Source organism: Corythoichthys intestinalis, chromosome 7, assembly GCF_030265065.1.
Source record: "Corythoichthys intestinalis isolate RoL2023-P3 chromosome 7, ASM3026506v1, whole genome shotgun sequence".
Lineage (NCBI taxonomy): Eukaryota > Metazoa > Chordata > Actinopteri > Syngnathiformes > Syngnathidae > Corythoichthys > Corythoichthys intestinalis.
In genome coordinates this window covers 51,195,435-51,218,793 of record NC_080401.1, presented here as the reverse complement: position 1 = coordinate 51,218,793, position 23,359 = coordinate 51,195,435, and the positions used below count along the sequence as shown (strand labels likewise).

The 23,359-nt window shown below is 38.9% G+C and overlaps 1 protein-coding gene across 1 annotated transcript in view; it reads left to right on the top strand.

Moving 5' to 3' along the window:
• Positions 1–11,324: 11,324 nt before the first annotated feature.
• The window catches only part of amotl2a (angiomotin like 2a), a 30,867-nt gene continuing 18,832 nt past the window's right edge, over positions 11,325–23,359 (top strand). The window contains exons 1-5 of the mRNA XM_057840456.1: positions 11,325–11,502; positions 15,218–15,887; positions 15,960–16,068; positions 18,841–18,985; positions 20,390–20,482. Coding sequence (XP_057696439.1) covers positions 15,283–15,887; positions 15,960–16,068; positions 18,841–18,985; positions 20,390–20,482 — 952 coding nt within the window. The 5' untranslated portion in view covers positions 11,325–11,502; positions 15,218–15,282. The remainder of the gene's footprint in view (positions 11,503–15,217; positions 15,888–15,959; positions 16,069–18,840; positions 18,986–20,389; positions 20,483–23,359) is intronic.

Here is a 23,359-nt window from a genome sequence, read left to right as displayed (position 1 = left end):
CGACTTAGTGTGTAACTCCCAAACAATTCAACTTTGGTTTCATCAGTCCACAAAATAATTGGCCAAAACTTCTGTGGAGTGTCCAAGTGCCTTTTTGCGAACATTAAACGAGCAACATATATATGTTTGTTTTTTTTTTAGACAGCAGCGGCTTCCTCCGTGGAGTCCTCCCATGAACACCATTCTTGGCCATAGTTTTACATATAGTTGATGTGTGTGCAGAGATATTAGATTGTGCCAGTGATTTCTGTAAGTCTTTAGCAGACACTCTAGGGTTATTTTTTTACCTCTCTGAGTATTCTGCTCTGAACTCTCGGCGTTATCTTTGGTGGACGGCCACAACTTGGGAGAGAAGCAACTCTGTCCATTTGTAGACAACTTCTCTGACTGTCGATTGATGAACATCCAGACTTTAAGAGATGGTTTTGTATCCTTTCCCAGCTTTATACCAATGAGCAATCCTTGATCTGAGGTTTTCAGAAAGCTATTTTGACTGAGCCATGATGCACATCAGACAATGCTTCTCATCTAGACATTTCTTACTAAGTGTGTGTGTTTTTTAGTGGGCAGGGCAGCTTTAAACCACTCATCGGTGATTGGGCACTCAACTGACTTAAATTTTTTGGTAAAAATTGGTTTCAATTGCTCTTTAAGTCTCCATAGGCAGAGGGTTCATGAACTTATTTTTCCCCCTTCTGTTATTGTTTGCATGCTATCCTCATTAAAATATGAAAACCTTTAAATGTTTGGGCGGTCTTAGTTAAAGCAGACTTCACTAAAGACAGCGATTCATGCCAGACATCTCAGGAATCTGACGGATTTACAGCAGTTTTGTAGAGAAGAATCGGCCAAGATTAGTCCTGATCGATGTGCCAGACTGATCTGCAGCGACAGGAAGTGTCTGGTTGAAGTTATTGCTGCCAAAGGGGGGGGGGGGCACAAAATATTAAATATGATGGTTCACTTACTTATTTTTTCCCCCTTCTGTCATTGTTTGCATACTATCCTCATCAAAATATGAAAACTAGGGCTGTCAAAATAATCGAGTTAATTACAGCTTAAAAATTAATTAATCGTGATTAATCGCAATTAATCGCAATTCAAACCATCTACAAAATATGCCATATTTTTCTGTAAATTATAGATATATTCTGTGAAATAAATTGTTGGAATGGAAAGATAAGACACAAGATGGATATATATACATTCAACATACGGTACATAAGGACTGTATTTGTTTATTATAGCAATAAATCAACAAGATGGCATTAACATTATTAACATTCTGTTAAAGTGATCCATGGATAGAAAGACTTGTAGTTCTTAAAAGATAAATGTTAGTACAAGTTATAGAAATTTTATATTAAAACCCCTCTTAATGTTTTCGTTTTAATAAAATTTGTAAAATTTTCAATCAAAAAATAAACTAGTTGCCCGCCATTGTTGATGTCAATACTTACACAATGCTCATGGGTGCTGAATCCTATAAAATCAGTCGCACCCAAGCGCCAGCAGAGGGCGGCAAAACTCCATAAAACACAATTAACAAGTGGGCATTTCACTCTATTGTAATTTAAATCTGTCTGAGCGGGACCTATGCGTTAATTGCGTCAAATATTTTAACGTGATTAATTTAAAAAATTAATTAATGCCCGTTAACGCGATAATTTTGACAGCCCTAATGAAAACCTATAAATGTTTCGGTGGTTTTAGTTAAAGCAGACACTGTTTTTACATCTGTGTGATTTTGACAATGATCAGATCACATTTGATGGTGATTTTATTCAGAAATGTGAGAAATTCCAAAAGGTTCAGATAATTTTCGTTCCACTAATCGATACAATTGTAGACTACAGTTAAGTCAGGAAGCTGTAATAGAATATAATTTTTGAAGGAAATAGTCATCCATTTTGTCAGTTGCCATTTTTTCAAAAATTAGTAATTTTTTTTCTTCCAGTTTTCCTTTCATTTGAAATCAAAAATGTATTGTCGTAAATTATAACAAAATAATTTTTAAAAATATATGTAATAATAATTTTTCCTTAAAAAAAATAACTCAAAGAGAATTTGGACAATTTTTATGTTAAAAATGTCTCAAAATGGTTGTCGATTAATTTGATAATGATCTACAATCATAGCATTCCTGACCAGTGATGCTATCCCCCCACTATTCATTCCACTTTTGGCTTGCTCTTTTTTTTTTTTTTTGCTTACTCGTACAGATTGTACCGTCAACACTGAATTCTAAACCGAACAAGTAACCTGATCCTTAACTATTGTTAAAGCCTTATTTCAGTAGATTTGGAAATATCTTGGATACGTTTAGGTAATACATTGGTTGATTTGAAAAGTTTTTAGCTTAATTTTAAGAAGTATTTTGTGTAGAAGTGTTCCTTAACACATGTGTTGATGAGTCAACTCATTGTCTTTTATTGGGAGTGTTTTGTGCAGAGTTGACAAAGAAATGTCATTCAAACCCTTGTACTGGAAAGGTAGTAGTCATGAATTAGGGCAACCATGTGGGGTACCCCACCCCCTCCCACAGCAGACTGCAGGCTGTGTCAGACGCCATGGTCATGGTAATTTGAGGAATGTGCCCATTTCCTCCTTTCCGGGAGGGGGTTTCAAACAAAAGAAACTTCTCCCACCTCAGCTCACATCACCATCAGCGCACAGCGGCTCGTATTGTGCTCGGCCAATCGGGCCCGGACGCGACACCGCCGCACAGCACCCGCGTTTCCGATAGCCGTCCCCCCCCCCAAAAAAAGGTGTGTTTATTTATACGACAACTGAGTTCGGGAGGATAAAAACGTTGGGAAAACTGGTTTGTGTTTTTGTGTAAACGCTGCAGGTGAAAACAAAGAAAACGCATGGATGTATTCAGTGTACACATGTAATAGTGTTTCACATTCGCAAAATAAGGGTCAAAACAACAAGACAAAAATGTGTTAAGTTAAGTTAAAGTTAAGTTTCCTATAAAGCGAACATTTTGGATTGTCCCTTGTCCTGAGTGTTGCTCCTTCACTCTTGGAGTAAACAGGGTGCCTTCGGTGCAGTCGGGGTTAGGCGGGCGGGTCGTGCGTTGGTGCCCGGCACAGGTTTTGGGGACGGTCATCGCTTGCGGGGTCCACCCGGGGATGCGGAAGCATCAGCGGGGCCATATGTAGCCAGGGTCGGGCAGGGGGTAGCGTTATGCAAGCGTTGCCTTACAGTGACTACATGAAACAGTGTTCGCCTTGGTCTCCAGCTCGAAATGTTCCCACACCTTTGACATTTTCTGCTTTTTCTCGATGCCTTTCTCTTTGCTGTCATCGGCTTCTTCGTCGTTATCTCTATAGTCATGCGTGGTCGAAATCAAATGTATCCGCTACCTCTCTTTTTCCTGTATGCACGTGACATCTGTGCGTTGTGCCGCATTAAAAGTATCCATCCATCCATCCGTCCGTCCGTCCGTCCGTCCGTCCATCCATCCATCCATCCATCCATCCATCATCTACCGCTTAATCCAGGGTTGGGTCGCTGGGGCAGCAGCTTTAGCAGGGATCCCCAGACTTCCCTCTCCCCAGCCACTTCAACCAGCTCCTCCGGTGCGATTTCAAGGCGTTCCTAGGCCAGCCGAGGGACAGCTCAGTGACACCTCTCCGGGGAGGCGTCCAGGAGGCATCCGAACCAGATACCCGAGCCACCTCAACTGGCTCCTCTCAACGCGGAGGAGTAGCGGCCCAATGCAGAGTCCGTCCTGGATGACCAAGCTTCTCGCCCTATCTCTAAAGGAGAGCCTGGACACCCTGCGGAGGAAACTCATTTTGGCCGCTTGTATCCGCGATCTCGTTCTTTCGGTCACGACCCACAGCTTGTCACCATAGGAGAGGAACGTAGATCGACTGGTAAATTGAGAGCTTCGCCTTTTGGCTCAGCTCCTTCTTCACCACTATGGATCGGTTCAGAGTCCCCATCACTGCAGACGCTGCACCGATCCACCTGTCGATCTCCCGCTTCTTCCTACCCTCACTCATGAACAAGACCCCAAGATACCTAAACTCCTCCACTTGGGGCAGGAAGGCACGCCTCCCTTTTCCGACTGAGGACCATGGTCCTGGATTTGGAGGTTCTGATCTTCATCCCAACCGCATCACACTCGGCTGCGAATCGCTCCAGTTGGAGGTCAGAGTTGGAGGTCACGGTTTGTGAAGCCAACAGCACCATAACATCTGCAAAAAGCAGAGATGAAATGCTGAGGCCACCAAACCAGACACCCTCAACCCTTCGGTTGCGCCTATACAAAGGGCAACCTTGGCGGAGTCCAACCCTCACAGGGAATGAATCCATCTTACTGCCGGCAATGTGGACCAAACTCTGACACCGGTCACATGTGTTGGGAATAACGCCATTATAAATAACGCTGTTATGTAATGGCGTTATTTTTTTCAGTAACGGGGTAATCCAACTAATTATTTTTTCCGCCGTTACCGTTACTGACCGTCAAAAGCGGTGCGTTACTTACTCTGAATAAATTGAAGAAACTACCAGCCGTAGCGAGTCTACTCTGCTCTGTTTATTTGTCATCCAAGGCTTGGGGTGCGTTCAGGTTCGAGAATAGCGCACGTGTTTTCTTTTGTGCTGTTTCTTAGCAAAGATATACCACACAGGACGTGCTGGGCACATATAACTTCAACATTAACAAAAACGTACGGCTTTCGGTAGGCCGGGTCTCTAACTCACTCCCGCATCATGTGAGCAAAACAATATTGGTGCCGTGTGCACTTTAGGGTGCCTCGGATAATTCTGTATCAGAATATTACAGCACGTACTTCTTATGACTCCAGGATGTTTGTCCCTGTTCATTCAATTAGACAGTGCTTTCCAAAGCTTGCTAACGTTTCTGTTTTTGCTACACCTGAATGGTAGCCTCGTTCCCATCCCCCACTGTCAGCCAGCAAGAATGCTGCCCCCATCTTGAGGACGGCAGACGCTTTGAGGGCGACGAGGCTACCTGAATGCACCACCTGGATAGATGCATTGGAAGTGATTGGGATTGACTGAGGGTTAGAGTCATGTGTCATGGTAAGCCAATCAGAGCAAACACACACACGCAAAACAGATGCAGAGGGATACGATGACAGAGCATTCAGAGGAAAATTCGTCCTTTACGAGGTAGAGATACAGTGCCTTGCAAAAGTATTCGGCCCCCTTGAATCTTGCAACCTTTCGCCACATTTCAGGCTTCAAACATAAAGATATGAAATTTAATTTTTTTGTCACGAATCAACAACAAGTGGGACACAATCGTGAAGTGGAACAACATTTATTGGATCATTTAAAATTTTTTAACAAATAAAAAACTGAAAAGTGGGGCGTGCAATATTATTCGGCCCCTTTACTTTCAGTGCATCAAACTCACTCCAGAAGTTCAGTGAGGATCTCTGAATGATCCAATGTTGTCCTAAATGACCGATGATGATAAATAGAATCCACCTGTGTGTAATCAAGTCTCCGTATAAATGCACCTGCTCTGTGATAGTCTCAGGGTTCTGTTTAAAGTGTAGAGAGCATTATGAAAACCAAGGAACACACCATGCAGGTCCGAGATACTGTTGTGGAGAAGTTTAAAGCCGGATTTGGATACAAAAAGATTTCCCAAGCTTTAAACATCTCAAGGAGCACTGTGCAAGCCATCATATTAAAATGGAAGGAGCATCAGACCACTGCAAATCTACCAAGACCCGGCCGTCCTTCCAAACTTTCTTCTCAAACAAGGAGAAAACTGATCAGAGATGCAGCCAAGAGGCCCATGATCACTCTGGATGAACTGCAGAGATCTACAGCTGGAGGGGAGAGTCTGTCCATAGGACAACAATCAGTCGTACACTGCACAAATCTGGCCTTTATGGAAGAGTGGCAAGAAGAAAGTCATTTCTCAAAGATATCCATAAAAAGTCTCGTTTAAAGTTTGCCACAAGCCACCTGGGAGACACACCAAACATGTGGAAGAAGGTGCTCTGGTCAGATGAAACCAAAATTGAACTTTTTGGCCACAATGCAAAACGATATGTTTGGCGTAAAAGCAACACAGCTCATCACCCTGAACACACCATCCCCACTGTCAAACATGGTGGTGGCAGCATCATGGTTTGGGCCTGCTTTTCTTCAGCAGGGACAGGGAAGATGGTTAAAATTGACGGGAAGATGGATGCAGCCAAATACAGGAACGTTCTGGAAGAAAACCTGTTGGTATCTGCACAAGACCTGAGACTGGGACGGAGATTTATCTTCCAACAGGACAATGATCCAAAACATAAAGCCAAATCTACAATGGAATGGTTCAAAAATAAACGTATCCAGGTGTTAGAATGGCCAAGTCAAAGTCCAGACCTGAATCCAATCGAGAATCTGTGGAAAGAGCTGAAGACTGCTGTTCACAAACACTCTTCATCCAACCTCACTGAGCTCGAGCTGTTTTGCAAGGAAGAATGGGCAAGAATGTCAGTCTCTCGATGTGCAAAACTGATAGAAACATACCCCAAGCGACTTGCAGCTGTAATTGGAGCAAAAGGTGGCGCTACAAAGTATTAACACAAGGGGGCCGAATAATATTGCACGCCCCACTTTTCAGTTTTTTATTTGTTAAAAAAGTTTAAATTATCCAATAAATTTTGTTCCACTTCACGATTGTGTCCTACTTGTTATTGATTCTTGACAAAAAATTAAAATTTTATATCTTTATGTTTGAAGCCTGAAATATGGCGAAAGGTTGCAAGGTTCAAGGGGGCCGAATACTTTTGCAAGACACTGTATACTGACTTCACTAGACACCCTCAATCCTTCGGCTACGCCTATAGAAAGGGCAACCTTGGCAGAATCCAACCCTCACCAGGAACGAATCCGTCTTACTGCCAGCAATGCGGACCAAACTGACACCGGTCGTACAGGAACCAAACAGCCCTTACCAAGGAGCTCGGTACTTCGTACTCCCGAAGCACCCTCCACAGGACTCCCCGAGGGACACGTTCGAATTCTTTCTTCAAGTCCACAAAACATATGTAGACCGGTTGGGCGAACTCCCATGCACCCTCGAGGACCTTGCCGAGGGTGTAGATCTAGTCCACTGTTCCACGGCCAGGACGAAAACCACACTGCTCCTCCTGAATCCGAGATTCCACTTCCCGACGGACCCTCCTCTCCAGCACCCCTGAATAGACTTTACCGGCGGGGAGGCTGAGGAGTGTGATCCTTCTACATTAAAAGTAGTCTGGGCAAAATGTCATGCTTAGAGCCGGCAAAATTAAACGATTCCTCGAGGCGGAGGAAATTCCTCGATCAATTTTTAAAATCGAGTTACTCGAAATGTTCGAGTAATCGTTTCAGCTCTTGCTTCCAGGCACTAATTCTTTTGAATTTTTTTGTAGATATACAATAGAAATGCCTACCAGTTTACCAAGTTTAATTTAGCTAAATTTAACTTGCTTTGGGAGGGTACATTTTTCCAAAAATCCATGTCCATCTTCGACGGACCCCTCAAATTGAACTTCTAGACTTCAAACCAAAGTGACCGACATGCTTTGTGTTTTCAGGCGCTAGTTCTTGAGACATTTTTGTGGAGTTTACTCATGATGGACCTTTCCACCAAATTTCACATTGCTGAGGGAAACCATTTTTAGTGGCTGCATTTTTTTTAAGCCCATGACAAGTTTCTCTTACAAATCCCTTTGGAAGTGAATCAAAATGTTCTGTGTATCTCCAAGCACTAGTTCTTAAGATTTACTGGGTCTGCTCATGATAACCATGCCTGCCAAGTTTCATATTTCTAAGCGAAACTTGCTCCGGGGCCGGAATTTTTGAAAACTTTTATATGTAGAACTGCTTTATTTCAATGTAGTTGTGAATCAAGTTCTATCATTCAAAACTCGACTTCTTTGAATGTTTTATATCCCGTCCACACAAAGACGACTTTGTGCCGATCAGCCGATGATCGGAATCGATTAGCATTTTAGCGCCACTGGGTTGTTTCGTCTTTTTTCTTTTTTTTTTCTTTTTTTGCATAACGGCTCATCTTATCTGGAGACTGAACATCTACTGTCCTGATGTCTGTTTAACTGCCATGCAAATGAGCAGGTGGACGTTCGCTTGGTGGAGAGAACGCAAACCCACACCTTCTCAGGGCCGCAAGGCAAGTGCCAACAAGCACTGTTTTGTTTACAAGCTGCTGACATGCTAGTGAACCCCCCCATGGATGACCAGCTGATCCTAAATAGTAGCTAGAAGGGTTGTTGGAGTTGGGGGGGGTCGGCAGATGGCAGGTCTACCCCCGTCATGTCTGCTTTTTGGAGGGAGAACAATGAATCTCTCACAGCTTCTGCTCAAAAGGGGGGAGGTCGTTCAGAGGGGGGGCTTTGTGGACAGCTGGCAGGCAGCATGCCTAGTAGACACCCACGCCCCCCCCCCTTACACACGGCACACAGGGATCCTCACGCTGCAATTACCCGGCACGAGCCTCGGCTTAAATATTTACCCGCCGCATGCAAATGTGTAATGATTAATCCGAGACCTAGATCTTTACAAATTTCATTCAAAATTTTTGTTCCGCCATGAATGGCATCTTATATGCACCATTGCTGTCTAGAGCGATTGATCGAGCGATTAATCACAGGTGTCCAGGGGCCGGATCCAGCTCGCGATGATATTTTGTGCGGTCCGTAAAAATTAATCGTGTTTCTCAATAAATATAAATTCAAATGAAATTTCTGTATTCCTCTATAAAAGATTGAGGGCTATAGAAATCAGAGAATAGTTACAGTGGGGCAAATAAGTATTTAGTCAACCAACAATTGTGCAAGTTCTTCCACTTGAAAAGATTAGAGAGGCCTGTAATTGGCAACATGGGTAAACCTCAACCATGAAAGACAGAATGTGGATAAAAAACCCAGAAAATCATATTGTTTGATTTTTAAAGAATTTATTTCCAAACTAGAGCGAAAAGAAGTATTTGGTCACCTACAAACAAGCAAGATTTCTGGCTGTCAAAGAGGTCTAACTTCTAACGAGATCTATCGAGGCTCCACTCGTTACCTGTATTAATGGCACCTGCTTTAACTCATTATTGGTATAAAAGACACACGTCCACAAACTCAGGGGCCGTTTACATTGTGACTCTCCGAGAATACGAACAATTTCAAATTTGCATTTGCATTTGCGTCTCCATCTGAACAATGTCGCAATTCCGCATGAAAACGATGTAGTATTCATGCCAGGCCCTAGGGGACAGTGCAGATTTACTGGGCGACAGAGAATGAGGCACTTTGACCCCACCAAGCTCCCTCAGCCCGGAAAAAAATATGCCCGCCCACTCGAAGCAATGTCATTATTGTTTTGTTTAAAATGGCACAAAAATTTAAACGTTCAACATATTTAATTTAAAAATATTATTAAAACAGTAAATTAAAGCCGACATTCCGCCATATTTGCTGTTTTTAATGTTTAGTAGCACCGCTGCGCACGCCCAATGTGACGTGTACGAGTGCTGACGTTAACAGCGCTGTCTCGCGCCGCAGGAGCCTTTGATATGCATGCCGCGGAAGCCCCCCCTCAACCCCCCGCAATCGGATTCTTCCACTTTGGAGGCAGGATTCAGAATTTTTCGTCTTCGCCGACACCATATGTACGCGAGGCGAGTCCGCAACTCAGTCATTGCGTCTTTGTGTCGCAGAGTCGCCATGTAAACTGCCCCTCAGTCAGTCACACTCCAAACTCCACTATGGCCAAGACCAAAGAGCTGTTGAAGGACACCAGAGACAAAATTGTAGACCTGCACCAGGCTGGGAAGACTGAATCTGCAATGAGTAAAACGCTTGGTGTAAAGAAATCAACTGTGGGAGCAATTATTAGAAAATGGAAGACATACAAGACCACTGATTATCCCCTCGATCTGGGGCTCCATGTTAGATCTGACCCCGTGGTGTCAAAATGATAACAAGAACGGTGAGCAAAAATCCCAGAACCACACGGGGGGACCTAGTGAATGACCTACAGAGAGCTGGGACCACAGTAACAAAGGCTACTATCAGTAAAACAATGCGCCGCCAGGGACTCAAATCCTGCACTGCCAGACGTGTCCCCCTGCTGAAGAAAGTACACGTCTTTCAGCAAGACAATGATCCAAAACACACTGCCAGGGCAACAAAGGAGTGGCTTCATAAGAAGCATTTCAAGGTCCTGGAGTGGCCTAGCCAGTCTCCAGATCTCAACCCCATAGAAAATCTGTGGAGGGAGTTGAAAGTCTGTGTTGCCCAACGTCAGCCCCAAAACATCACTGCTCTAGAGGAGATCTGCATGAAGGAATGGGCCAAAATACCAGCAACAGTGTGTGAAGAGCTTGTGAAGAGTTACAAAAAACGTTTGGTGTCCGTTATTGCCATCAAAGGGCACATAAATAACAAAGTATTGAGATGAACTTTTGGTATTGACCAAATACTTATTTTCCACTGTGATTTGCAAATAAATTCTTTAAAAATCAAACAATGTGATTTTCTTTTTTTTTTCCACATCTACACATCATTATTCACAAGAATTTTCAACGGAAAAAGCTCTTTGTCTGTGATTCCACTAGGTCAGCTCTGACGGTCAAGCCAACAATGCAGACCTCCTATTAATCGGCCCCGCGCCCCGTGAATATATTATGATGTCTATGATAAACCCTTGAACGTATCCCTCTGTTGTTTTCTGCTTTGAGGTACAACCTTGTTTCCACGGTTGCTGAACCTAACATCGGCACAAAATAAACCAAAGATGGACAATGGACTCTCTTCCTTGGCTGTACGATCCAATAGCAATTAATTAATTAATTTCGTAATGTTTTCAGTTTAATTTAGTCATTTCCAGTTTGCTATGTTGATATGCTGTTGTTTGTTTACCGTTTTTCGTCTTACTGCGAAGAAAGAGGAAGTGACGTGCTGTGACCCGTGAATTTAACGCCTGCTTTCACACACATTGCTTCCCGGGAAAGTCCTGGACATTATACTAAGACGCGACTCGGTAAATGTATGCGTCATATCCGTGTCCGTCAACCTGGGACATTGCTTTCACATATAAGGGCTTCCTTAAACGGTGTTCAGGTGTGTGTGAAAGGGGGTATAATGTCCCTCCGAAGTTAACGGCTGACCTTCTGAAGGTTATATTGGAAGATAAATAGATAGCTGGATTGTAGCCCTCTCCTCTTGATCTTCCTTACCCCTGTCCCGCCTACCGCCCCCATGCATCGGTCAGGCCGGCCCCCCTGTATCCTCTCCGCCCTCCTTCTGGTGTGTTTGATCCCCAGGGGACGTGGAGCCTCAGCATTCTTCTCATTCCTCCCTCACAACAATCAGCCTGTGAGCCTTTATGAGCCACACTCACCAGTCAGCTCACTCACACACGCGCGTGGACTGGAACGGGGCACTCCGGGAGCTTTTCGGAGACGTTTTTCCGGAGTTTGAAGCGTTCTTCTTTGTGTGATGAGACTAAGATTTGGTGAGTTTGCTGCTTTTTATCTATTTTATTTTTTGCCATCTATGTTGTACGGTGGCGCAATCATTTCCAACTAAAGTGTTTCGAGAACAGGATTAAAGGCATTTTCACATGTGTTAAGCGAGTCAAGAATTGTGTTCAAAAGGGGAAAAAATATTGGTTTTGTTGCAGTATTTCTACGCATGGCAATATGAAGTATTAGGGATGATGTTTTTGACCATTTAAGGTAATATTTGACGAAATTGAGGGGGGAAAATTTGTCAATGGGGTAATTAAATAGTTATTTTTGTATTTATTTTTTGAAAAAATGTTCAATAATATTTTTCTTATTTTTAGGTCACAACACACATTAAACGTAATAAACACAATACTCATTTTTTGCAGATTTTTACTTTCAATTTTTGGTTATTTTTCTAATATACAGGTTTTGAAATGCTAATTTTTAAATGTTTAATTCCATTTTTAGTCATTTATGTGTGTACGTGTGAACACAATCAACATATAAATTATGAACGCTTTTGTATATTTTTTGTATTTTTTTTTTTTTTTTACAAACTTGCTAAAATTTTCCAAAAAAACCCAAACATTTTAAATATAATGTAAAAGGCAAGGCTAATTTATTTGTATAGTAAATGCTTTACATCACATTAAGATCAGCAAGAAAATTAAAAAGTCAATTAACTCACTGGCTGCCATTGACAGTGCTAGAAGTCCAATTGAATTTGACACTGCCAACCTCCCAGTCAAAACGGGTTGGACGTCTAGTGCCGTCAGTGGCAGTGAAACATGATCACTCAGTGCGATCAGACGAGTTTTCAATCAATTTTACCATGTAAATGTGGCTCATTTGTAATAATTATACTCGAAATAAACACCGAGGGATGTCTGCTTTTAAGTAAATAAACACCTACTTCCCTACTATTTGAGGATATACAGTATTTAATCTGTTTAGATAAGAGTTGTGTTAACCTGATTTATTGTTGTAGTGTTTGAGCAACATGGAATTGAGTTAATAATTTGGACAGCGCCATAAAGCAAGAACAGCATACTTCAGTTTAACATTATCCGTCTACTATCCAAGTTGAAATTTGGCAGCAATCAGACTAAATATCTATGGCAAGATGATCTTTTAAGCATCCCTAGAAGTGAGCAACATGGCTGACTTTCTGTATGCTTTTGGGCATGGCTTCTTGAGACTTATCAATGGATCTAATATAAATATACAGTATGTCCGCCAGATTTCATGTGACTTAGTAAAACTGTCTGGGGGCAGAATTTTTGAACACTTTGAGTAGGCGGTCACATAAAAGTAAGGCTGCCACAGTTCATTGACATCTAATCAGTTACAAAAATGAATCGAGAACTATTTATATTTCGCTACTTGGCGCTTCAAACTTCACACCCTCAGGCCATCACGGATTTTTTTCCAATTAATACATAAATAAATACACATAGATGAGCTGTCCCAATTCCATCACATGGTCTCAGTCTCCCTCCTGCTGCTTTTCTTCGTCATGCAGTGCACTGGAGTTACTTATTGAAAAAACGATGATTGGCAGATGTTAAGGTTTGATCTTGCTAGAGATGCCTGGAAGCCGAAACTTCAAAGCGCCGCATGCGTCAATCATGGTTTAGTTTGTTAAACAGTTGCTGTGGCAACTCATTGTGTGTAAGTGAGCGGCTTGAGCAGATTTGAGTGGACTCACTCATTGAAGCATTTAATAAGGACAAGCATTTTTCTACTTTATTTTTGTTTAACAATAATTCAGTGGGACAGTAACATGTTTAAAACTGATCATAATTGTTACATTTGAAGTACTTAAAAACCATTTATCTAAAAAAATATATATATATACAGTACTGTGCAAAAGTTTTAGGCAGGACACCTTCCTAAAACTTTTGCACAGTACTGTATATATAATGTATACATACTGTATGTATATATATATATATATATATATATGTGTGTAAAACGAAACGATTAAAATTTTTAATCGAGTTAATTACAGCTTAAAAATGATTTAATCGTAATTCAAACCATCTATAAAATATGCCATATTTTTCTGTAAATTATTGTTGGAATGGAAAGATAAGACACAAGACGGATATATACATTCAACATACGGTACATAAGTACTGTATTTATTTATTATAACAATAAATCAACAAGATGGCATTATCATTATTAACATTCTGTTAAAGCGATCCATGGATAGAAAGACTTGTAGTTCTTAAAAGATAAATGTTAGTACAAGTTATAGAAATGTTATATTTAAACCCCTCTTAATGTTTTCGTTTTAATAAAATTTGTAAAATTTTCAATCAATAAATAAACTAGTAGCCCACCATTGTTGATGTCAATAATTACACAATGCTCATGGTGCTGAAACCCATAAAATCAGTCGCACCCAAGCGCCAGCAGAGGATGACAAAACACCAAAAAAACACAAGTAACAAGTGGACATTACACTGTGCTGTCATTTTAATCTGTTTGAGCAGGGCATGTGGGTTAAATACGTAAAATATTTTAATGTGATTAATTTAAAAAAATTAACGCCCGTTAACGCGATAATTTTGACAGCCCTAACATATATATATATATATATATATATATATATATATATATATATATATATATATATATATATATATACATATAAATAAGTTTATATAATAAGTTTTTTTAATTCTTTGGGGGAAAAAACTTGTATTATATGTATCTCTTTCCAATGCTAAATCTGAATAAATACATTGAACAAACACACACAAAAAAAAAAATGGCGGAAAAAGACAGACAAGGCTGAAAAAACAGTTTCCGCTCTTGCACCCCTCTTTAAAATAAACTGCTATATTTTAAGCCAAAAGAGCTGTTGTGTTTGATAGAACAATATGTCCATATGCTGCCATAGCAGTTTCATGGTGCATTAAGCCCCCAAACTATTTTTAATTTGTCCGTTTTACCCGGAGACCCCCATTTACAGACACAGCACAACCGCTTTTATTTCAACCCAGCCATAAAAAGAGGGCAAGTAATTATTTTTATTATACAGTGGGGAGAACAATATTTGATACACTGCCAATGGGTTTTCCCATTGGCAGTGTATCAAATACTTGTCCTCCCCACTGTATCTATTAATAAGTGCATGTATTTGAACTGCTTTCAATAAAAACAACCATAAAGGAGAAAAATACCAACTATTCTCATATTTTATTTAGAATTGTTTTGTTCTTCAGTTAAAAAAGGGGTGAAAAGACACATTTTTATTTTTTTGTTGATTGATATCTTACGTAATTTAAAACATTACATTGCAGTTATTGATAAAAAGAGAAAAACTGTAAACATTCTGTTAATTTCTATTTGTTGTTTTACTATTGCAATAGGAAAAACACTAAATTTTCTCTTTGTGTTTCTGTATTTATTGTTAATGCACATATTTTTCTATTCATATCTAAAGAAAAAAACGAAGGCACAAAACAGTATAATCACATTATTTTTTAATAAAAATTAAACATGAAAAGAATGCAAATATTCTCTTTATTTATATATTTACTTATTTTGATGCACATGATTGACTTTGCGGGCCTAAAAAAATGATGTGATGGGCCAGATCTAGCCCACGTGCCTTGAGTTTAACACATTATGCAATACTAGTATAACATACCAAGACCTTAATACAGGATAAGGGGAGATCAGCTGACCAGTATGTTTTTCCTTTAGATACCTTGTGATCCACTCCCTTCCTCAAGTCCACCCATCCAGGCCGGACCCAAAACCTCTCGGATATGAGAACCGCCGAGTCCGCCCCCGGGACGGTCCTGCACCGCCTCATCCAGGAGCAGCTCCGTTTCGGCAATCTGACAGACACCCGCGCCCTGCTGGCCATCCAGCAGCAGGCCTTACGCGGTAGCGGCGGCGTTATCGGGAGTCCTCGCTCTTCTCTGGAGAACGTGAACCAGGACGAGTGCCAGTACCTGCACATGTCCACCCGGCAGGACCCCCAGGGTCAGGAATACCAGGGAAGCTGCGTTCATCCGGAAAAGCCCTTGAGAATTTCCTGCAACGGGGAGGAGCTTCCCACCTACGAGGAAGCCCGAGTTCACTTACAGTACCTTAAAGGGGAGCCGGACTCCTGCGTGGATGTGCACTGGGATGCCAAACGGGAGCACGCCCGTTCCCTTAGCGAGCGCCTCATGCGGCTTTCCCTGGAAAGGAGCGCGCCGACGACCAACGTCCCTACGATGAGCTCCTCGCAAAGTTTCCCGCAGCTGCACAATGCCGCCCTGCCGCAAGGGGACCCGCGGGGTCCTCCACCTGGATACCCGCCCCAGGACCAAAGGGTTTATTTCCTAGAACCTACAGCGCCTCCACCCTTCTACTCTCAGTACAGGTAGACCATCGGCCACCTCGACTTCCTGCTCATGTTCCACGGTTGCTTAACTTTTTCCCATCCATCCACCAGGAACGGCGGGGTTCCTGCGAAGGATGAAGGCGATGCCCTGAGGCGGGAGAACCGGAGGCTGAGGCGGGAAGTAGACATGTACGCAGAGAAAGCAGCACGCCTGAACAAGGTAGAGTTAAATTCTTGAACGGAAATCAGAAGGTTTCTCTCATTTCTTTCTGTTCTACTTTTCTTTTCCATCCTTTCCTTCCAGAAGACTTATTTTCCCTTTCCTTCTTTTTTCCTCATCTTCTTGACTTTTTTCCTCTTCTTCTTGATTACTGCTTTTGATTCCTAAGCATGTATTTTTCCCTTGCATCTTCCTTTTTTTACTTTTTGTATCCCTTGTTTTTATTAGCGTTGCACCGATACTGAAACAGCACTAAAATGACATCATCGGTTTTGGGGAGTAACAAAAAATAACGATTGCGCTAAGACTGCAGGGGATGCTGAGCTTCTCCCAAAATGTCAAAAAAATAAGAGATCCAATGTACAGTGATGCCTCGCTACTTCGCGCTTTAAAACTTTTTTTCAATAAAAATAAATAAATAAATGCAGTATTTTATAGCGCTGTCCTGATCCGGTCACGTCCTCGCTCACTCTTGCTCCTGCTGCTTTTCTTGGTCAGGCATTACCTTGGCGTTGCTTATGAAAGTTAACGATGATTGACAGACGTTAAGGTTCCAGCTTGCCAGAGGCGCTTGGAAGTCGAAACTTCAAAGTGCCGCATGCGTAAATCATTGTTTAACTTAACATTTCATAAAGACAAGTATTTTTGTACTTTATTCGTGTTTAAAAATAATTCGGTGCAACAGTAACCTGTTTAAAACTTAATAATAGTTACTACATTTCAAGTGCCTAAAAACCATTTATTAATATAAATATATATATATATATATTAGGGCTGTCGAATGATTAACATTTTTAATCGAGTTAATTATGGCTTAAAAATTAATTAATCGTAATTAATCGCAATTCAAACCAACTATAAGATATGCCATTTTTTTTCTGTGAATTATTGTTGCAATGGAAAGATAAGACACCAGACGGATATATACATTCAACATACGGTACATAAGTACTGTATTTGTTTATTATAAAAATAAATCAACAAGATGGCATGAACATTATTAACATTCTCTTAAAGCGATCCATGGATACAAAGACTTGTAGTTCTTAAAAGATAAATGTTAGTACAAGTCATAGAAATTTTATCGTAAAACCCCTCTTAATGTTTTCGTTTTATTAAAATTTGTAAAATTTTCAATCAAAAAATAAACTAGTAGCTCGCCATTGTTGATGTCAATAATTACACAATACTCATGGTGCTGAAACCCATCAAATCAGTCGAACCCAAGCGCCAGCAGAGGGTGACAAAACACCAATAAACACAAGTAACAAGTGAACATGACACGGTGCTGTCATTTTAATCTGTTTGAGCGGGGCATGTGCGTTAATTGCGTCAAATATTTTAACGTGATTAATTAAAAAATTAATTACCGCCCGTTAACGTGATAATTCTGACAGCCCTAACGATTAAAATTTTTATTCGAGTTAATTACAGCTTAAAAATTAATTAATCGTAATTAATCGCAATTCAAAGATAAATGGTAATACAAGTTACAAGTTATAGAAATTCTATATTAAAACCCCTCTTAATGTTTTCGTTTTAATAAAATTTGTAAAATTTTCAATCAAAAAATAAACTAGTTATTAATAAACCATTGTTGATGTCAATAATTACTTACACAATGCTCATGGGTGCTGAAGCCTATAAAATCAGTCGCACCCAAGCGCCAGCAGAGGGCAGCAAGACTCCAAAAACACAATTAACAAGTGGGGATTTCACTGTACTGTCATTTTAATCTGTTTGAGCGGGGCATGTGCGTTAATTGTGTCAAATATTTTAACGTGATTAATTTCAAAAATTAATTACCGCGATAATTTTGACAGCCCTAATATACATACATATATATATGTGTGTGTGTGTGTGTGTGTGTGTGTGTGTGTGTATACACACCAGGATTTCTCCTACCTATAAAAGATTGTGGCGCACCACCACGCAAATGGGATGTTTTAAAAAAAAAAATGTTAAAGGCTGTTTCAAACTAGTGGCAGCCTAGTGTGAAGGGTTCAGTGGCAACCTATTCATTGTGTATTGTAATGTCCGTAACTATGTCCGGCCCCCTTAAGAGACGATTGGACTGGGGAGCTGTGACGTTGGGGGAAGCGAGTAGGAAGAATGGGAGAACGGGTGAGATAATCGCACAAATACCTACTTCTCGCCATTCCAATTATGATAGATTTCCAATTGTGTGGCATCCAATCATCTTTCTGCTGTGAATTTCAATGGGTTTATCACTCTTAAATGTCCAATTCCATTCAAAGCGGGAGGGCTAACACCTGCCCACTTCTCATGGAATTGGACGTCTAGGGTTGTTAATGGCAGCAAATTAGTTTAAAATAAAGTTTGCTTTTCCTCTCGCCAAGATGCACCTTCCCACCAATGAGTTTTTCACTTGTAGACATCAATGGCAGACAATGAGTTAAGCAGTGTTGGAACAAGCCATGATGCCAATTACTTTACAGACAAGTGAAAAAAAAAAAAAAAAATTGTATATAAAAAACAACAACAACAAAAAACACAGTATTGGTATCTTTATCTGGCCAAAAATGGTATCTGTGTTTTTATCTCTTTTTATCTCTGTTTTCTTTGTTTCTTCGATTTATCAGTTCCTTCATCTTTGATTCTTTTACTCTTGTTGTTTGTGCATCTTTTGCCTTCATTTTCCTCTTTAATTCCATCTTTCATTTATTTTTCCTTTAATTTGAAGTTAAATCATTTTTTCTTTCTTCTTTCCTTTGAATGTTTTATTGAGTTTCCACTTTTGTCTCCCGCCAGCTGGAGAACGAGGTCGCTAGGATTTCAGAGGCGTACGAGACTCTGATGAAGGGCTCGGCCAAACGCGAAGCTCTGGAAAAGACCATGAGAAACAAATTGGAGGCCCAGATGAAGAGGATGCACGACTTTAACCGGGATCTCCGAGGTACTTGTCAAACTCAAGGACTACAGAAAACGAATAATTTAATTAAAAAACAAACAATAAATACATATAGAATATTGATAGTGACTGCCCCCCCTTTAAAAAAAAAAAGTACATTTCAATCATAAGCAAAAAAATTTTTTCAAAAGCAATATTTTTTTCAAAATATTTATTAAAAAAAATAAAAATTATTTCAGAAAATAGTTGTTTTTCCCTTTTTGTTGGTTAAAAATGTTAAGCAATTTAAAAAAAACAACAAATTTTTTACTTTGTAGTTTTAGAACAAAAAAATAAATAAATAACTTAAATGTAATAAATTCATTTCTATTTATTAATTAAAAATCAAAATACAAATCAGAATATTTTCTTTTTTACTTTTTAAAAATGTAGCAAAAAAAAAAAATTAATAATATATATTTTTATTCATTACAATTTTAAGTGTTTTTTTTAATATAAAACAAAAAATGAAAAAAAAATGAAAAGTTTTCCCCTTTTTATTAAAAAATGTCAAAAATTAGTTTGTTTTTACTTTTTAATTATAAAACCAAAAATTGTTTCTTGATTAAACAAACAAATGAGAATATTTTCTTTTTTACTTATTAAAAATGCAGCAAATTAAAAAAATATATTAATAATATGTTTTTATTCATTGAAATTTTAAGTGTATTTTTTTTTATATAAAACAAAAATTGAAAAAATGAAGAGAATAGTTTTCCCTTTTTATTAAAAAATGTCAAGAAATTAAAGTTTTTTTTAATTAGATTAAATTATTATATTTTTTATTAAATTTTATTAAATTATTGAAACCAAAAATGGTTTCTTGATTTAAAAAAAAGACAATATTTTCTTTGTTACTTTATTTTAAAAAAGGAGCAAATTAAATGTAAATGTATTTTTATTCAAAAAAATTATTTTTCTTAAAGGTTTTTTTTTACTATTAAAAAAAAAAAGAATAGTCCCTTTTTATTTAAAAAAAAAAAAAAAGTCAAGAAATTTGTTTTTTTTTTACTTTTTACTATAAAACAAAAAAATGTTTGAAAATTAATTTCATTCAAATAAACCAAAAAATACAAATAAGAATTTAAAAAAAAATTCTTAATTAAAAAATATAAATAAAAAATTAATAATTCAAAATAAATAGGAAAATATTTTCTGTTTAGAGGTTCAAACAAACAAGGCTTTGGACAATTATTAGGTCAACATTGTCTCCAAAAGACTCATCAACTATCAAAATAGTTATCGATTTATTTAATAATCGATTAGATGCCTATCATGGCAGCCCTAGTTGGACATAATGACCCTCTAAAGGGAATCATACCTACAATGTCACCGGCAACAAAGATAAATTTGGCACCTTTTGCCCTCGCTTGAATCTATAAAGATGACATGTGATGTGTTGTTTTCCAGAACAAGTGTGCACGGCGGCCAAGCAGCGGGCAGACAAGGAAGCGGAGCGCTCGGAACACAAGCAGCACGTCTTCCTCAAGCTTCTCGAGCAAAGTAAGTTCAACGAAAGAATAAAGACCTAATTTAAGACTTTCAATTTTCAATTTGAAACCTTAAATGTGGCTTAGAAACCAATTTCCAGACACTTTTGTGGATGTTTTTTGGTAATCGCCTTCAGGCAACACATAAACACACACACCAGACTGCGGGTGTACTTGTTTGTGGAATAGACGCAGCTCGGACAATAGGAGGGCGTTGACTTCATCGTCTCTCTGGCGCTGGCCCTCTTATATTTTCAGCTTCTTGTTTACTCGGCGTTCCGTGGAGGCATTCCACAGCTTTTGGCAGGACAAAGCTATGCCTTGTGCATGTGTGTGTGCGTAAGTGGATCAGAGGAAGTCTGCATTCCCCTGGCAGGCATGCGCTCACCGCACAGGGGGTGTTTGTGTAATCAAGCACCTTTCAAGGTGACACATCGTTTTCTTTTTCATGAAGGGGTTCATGGAATACAAGTCAAAAGCTGTCGTGCACATTCCAGGGGACTAGCATTACTTTATCTATTAAGAGGTTATGGGGGGACAGAAATGAAAATAGTAAAGGAGAGAGGGACAGAAGAGAAGAACAAACAACAACAACAAGAAATACATACAATGCCTACACAAACTACGAATACATTAGTGCTATCGTGAGCTAATTGTATTTCCGGTTGACACCATGTTGTGGGCCTGATGACCAAGGAGAAAAACTTAAAATTCAATTTTTTTTCAAAACAAAAGCTGCTAGCAACCTAAAACCAAAACAGGCACTTCACTTAGGCATATATGAGTTTCCATGAGCAGCGGCATAAAAAAATTCAAAGTCATTCACTAATTAAGTCCCGATTAATTATTTTTTATATAAGTATAACAAAACCTAAAATGGCCATAAAATTCTTAGATATTAAGCTAGATGCACAAAAATCAATAAATGCAAAGATAATCACTAGGGTTGTTCCGATCATGTTTTTTTGCTCCCGATCCGATCCTGATCGTTTTAGTTTGAGTATCTGCCGATCCCGATATTTCCCGATCCGATTGCTTTTTTTTGCTCCCGATTCAATTCCAATCATTCCCGATAATTTTTCCCGATCATATACATTTTGGCAAAGCATTAAGAAAAAAATGAATAAAACTCGGGCAAATAAATACATTCAACATACAGTATATAAGTACTGTATTTGTTTATTATGACAATAAATCCTCAAGATGGCATTTACATTATTAACATTCTTTCTGTGAGAGGGATCCACGGATAGAAAGACTTGTGACTTTGTATATTGTGACTAAATATTGCCATCTAGTGTACTTGTTGAGCTTTCAGTAAATGATACTGTAGCCATGCCCAAATGCATGATGGGAAGTGGAACCATGACTGTGCGTAGTGCTACCAATTGATATATCTTCTGTGCGTTGGGAAATAACATAAGGTATTAAGAAAAAGATCAATTGCTACCTTGCTTCCCCACATTGCTTCCCATGATATTTCTAATCATAGGGAGCGGGATTGTAAGGCTTTAGCCGATTAAAAAAAGGCTCCAAAGGCTGTCAAAATTCTCTCTGCTCATTTTACGCTGCCTTTTCTCTCTCTATTTAGGTAAAATGGCGCCATTACAGATAGAGCGCGACAATGCGTGAGTGGGTCGTGCAGTGCATGCATTAATTGCGTTAAATATTTTAACGTGATACATTTTTAAAAAAAATTAATTACCGCCGTTATCGGGATAAAATTGATAACCCTACATTAAGCCTAAACTAAAGACTCTGGATGAGTGTAACATATTAGTCTGTAACGTTAAACACAATTAGAAAACGATTTAATTAAAAAAAAAATATATATATATATATTAAAAAAAGGCATGGCCGATATTTTTTTGCCGATTCCGATACTTTGAAAATGACGTGAACGGACCCGATCGGGATGCCGATCGATCGGGACATCTCTAATAATCACCTATATTTTCAGGATCAATAGCAATATTTAAAATATCAGACAAGTTTTTTGCCCGAAATCGCAACTTTTTTTTTTTTTTTAATTTAGTGCAGTTTTGACATAATTTTTCAATAGCTAATAAATCACTCCATTTTCTCATCAGAAACTTAATACTTGAGGAAAGCATGAAAAATCATCTTAATTTTGCATTTTTCTACATACAATCACAACTTATTTACAGTAGGTTGGATTCCCATGTCACTATTGCCTCAGCACATCTTGCTGCCTATCGGGCCCTTGTTGTTTTTAGTATGAAGCGTTACATAAAATTAAAACACGTAAAAGCTGATTTTTTTTTTTTTTTTGTATAGACGCAGAAATGTCTAAATTACTTTTTTTGTTGTTTTTTTTGCCAAAAACGGGCAGTTGGCCGAAAATTACATGATTATTTGAATGTAAAGTTGGACTATTGTGTTTGGATACAAAATCCAACATGGCGGCCATCACAAAACAAAGAGCTTTTTAGGTTGAAAATTCTTGTAAATAAATGCGTAAATCACATCATTTCTATAGATATGAACGTAAATCAGTCTAGATTCTTGGTCAAAAGCAAAAAAACAAAAAACAGGCAGTTATCATTCATCTATTAACAACGTTTCAGACTACATTTATCTATTTTATATAATAAATTACCGTATCGGCCCGAATATAAGACAGTGTTTTTTGCATTAAAATAAAACTGAAAAAGTCGTCTTATATTCGCGGTCTAGACATTATACCCATTCAGGACGCTAGATGGCACCAGATATCATTGAAGCGATGTTCTATCATGACAGATCTCAGCTACTCTCAGGTTTAACCAGTTTGCATTATTTTATTGCAATGTTATTCCTTATTCAGATTTATTTCAAGACTACAGTTAGTTAGACTTCAGTTTGATGGTTAATGCAGTTATTGCAATTT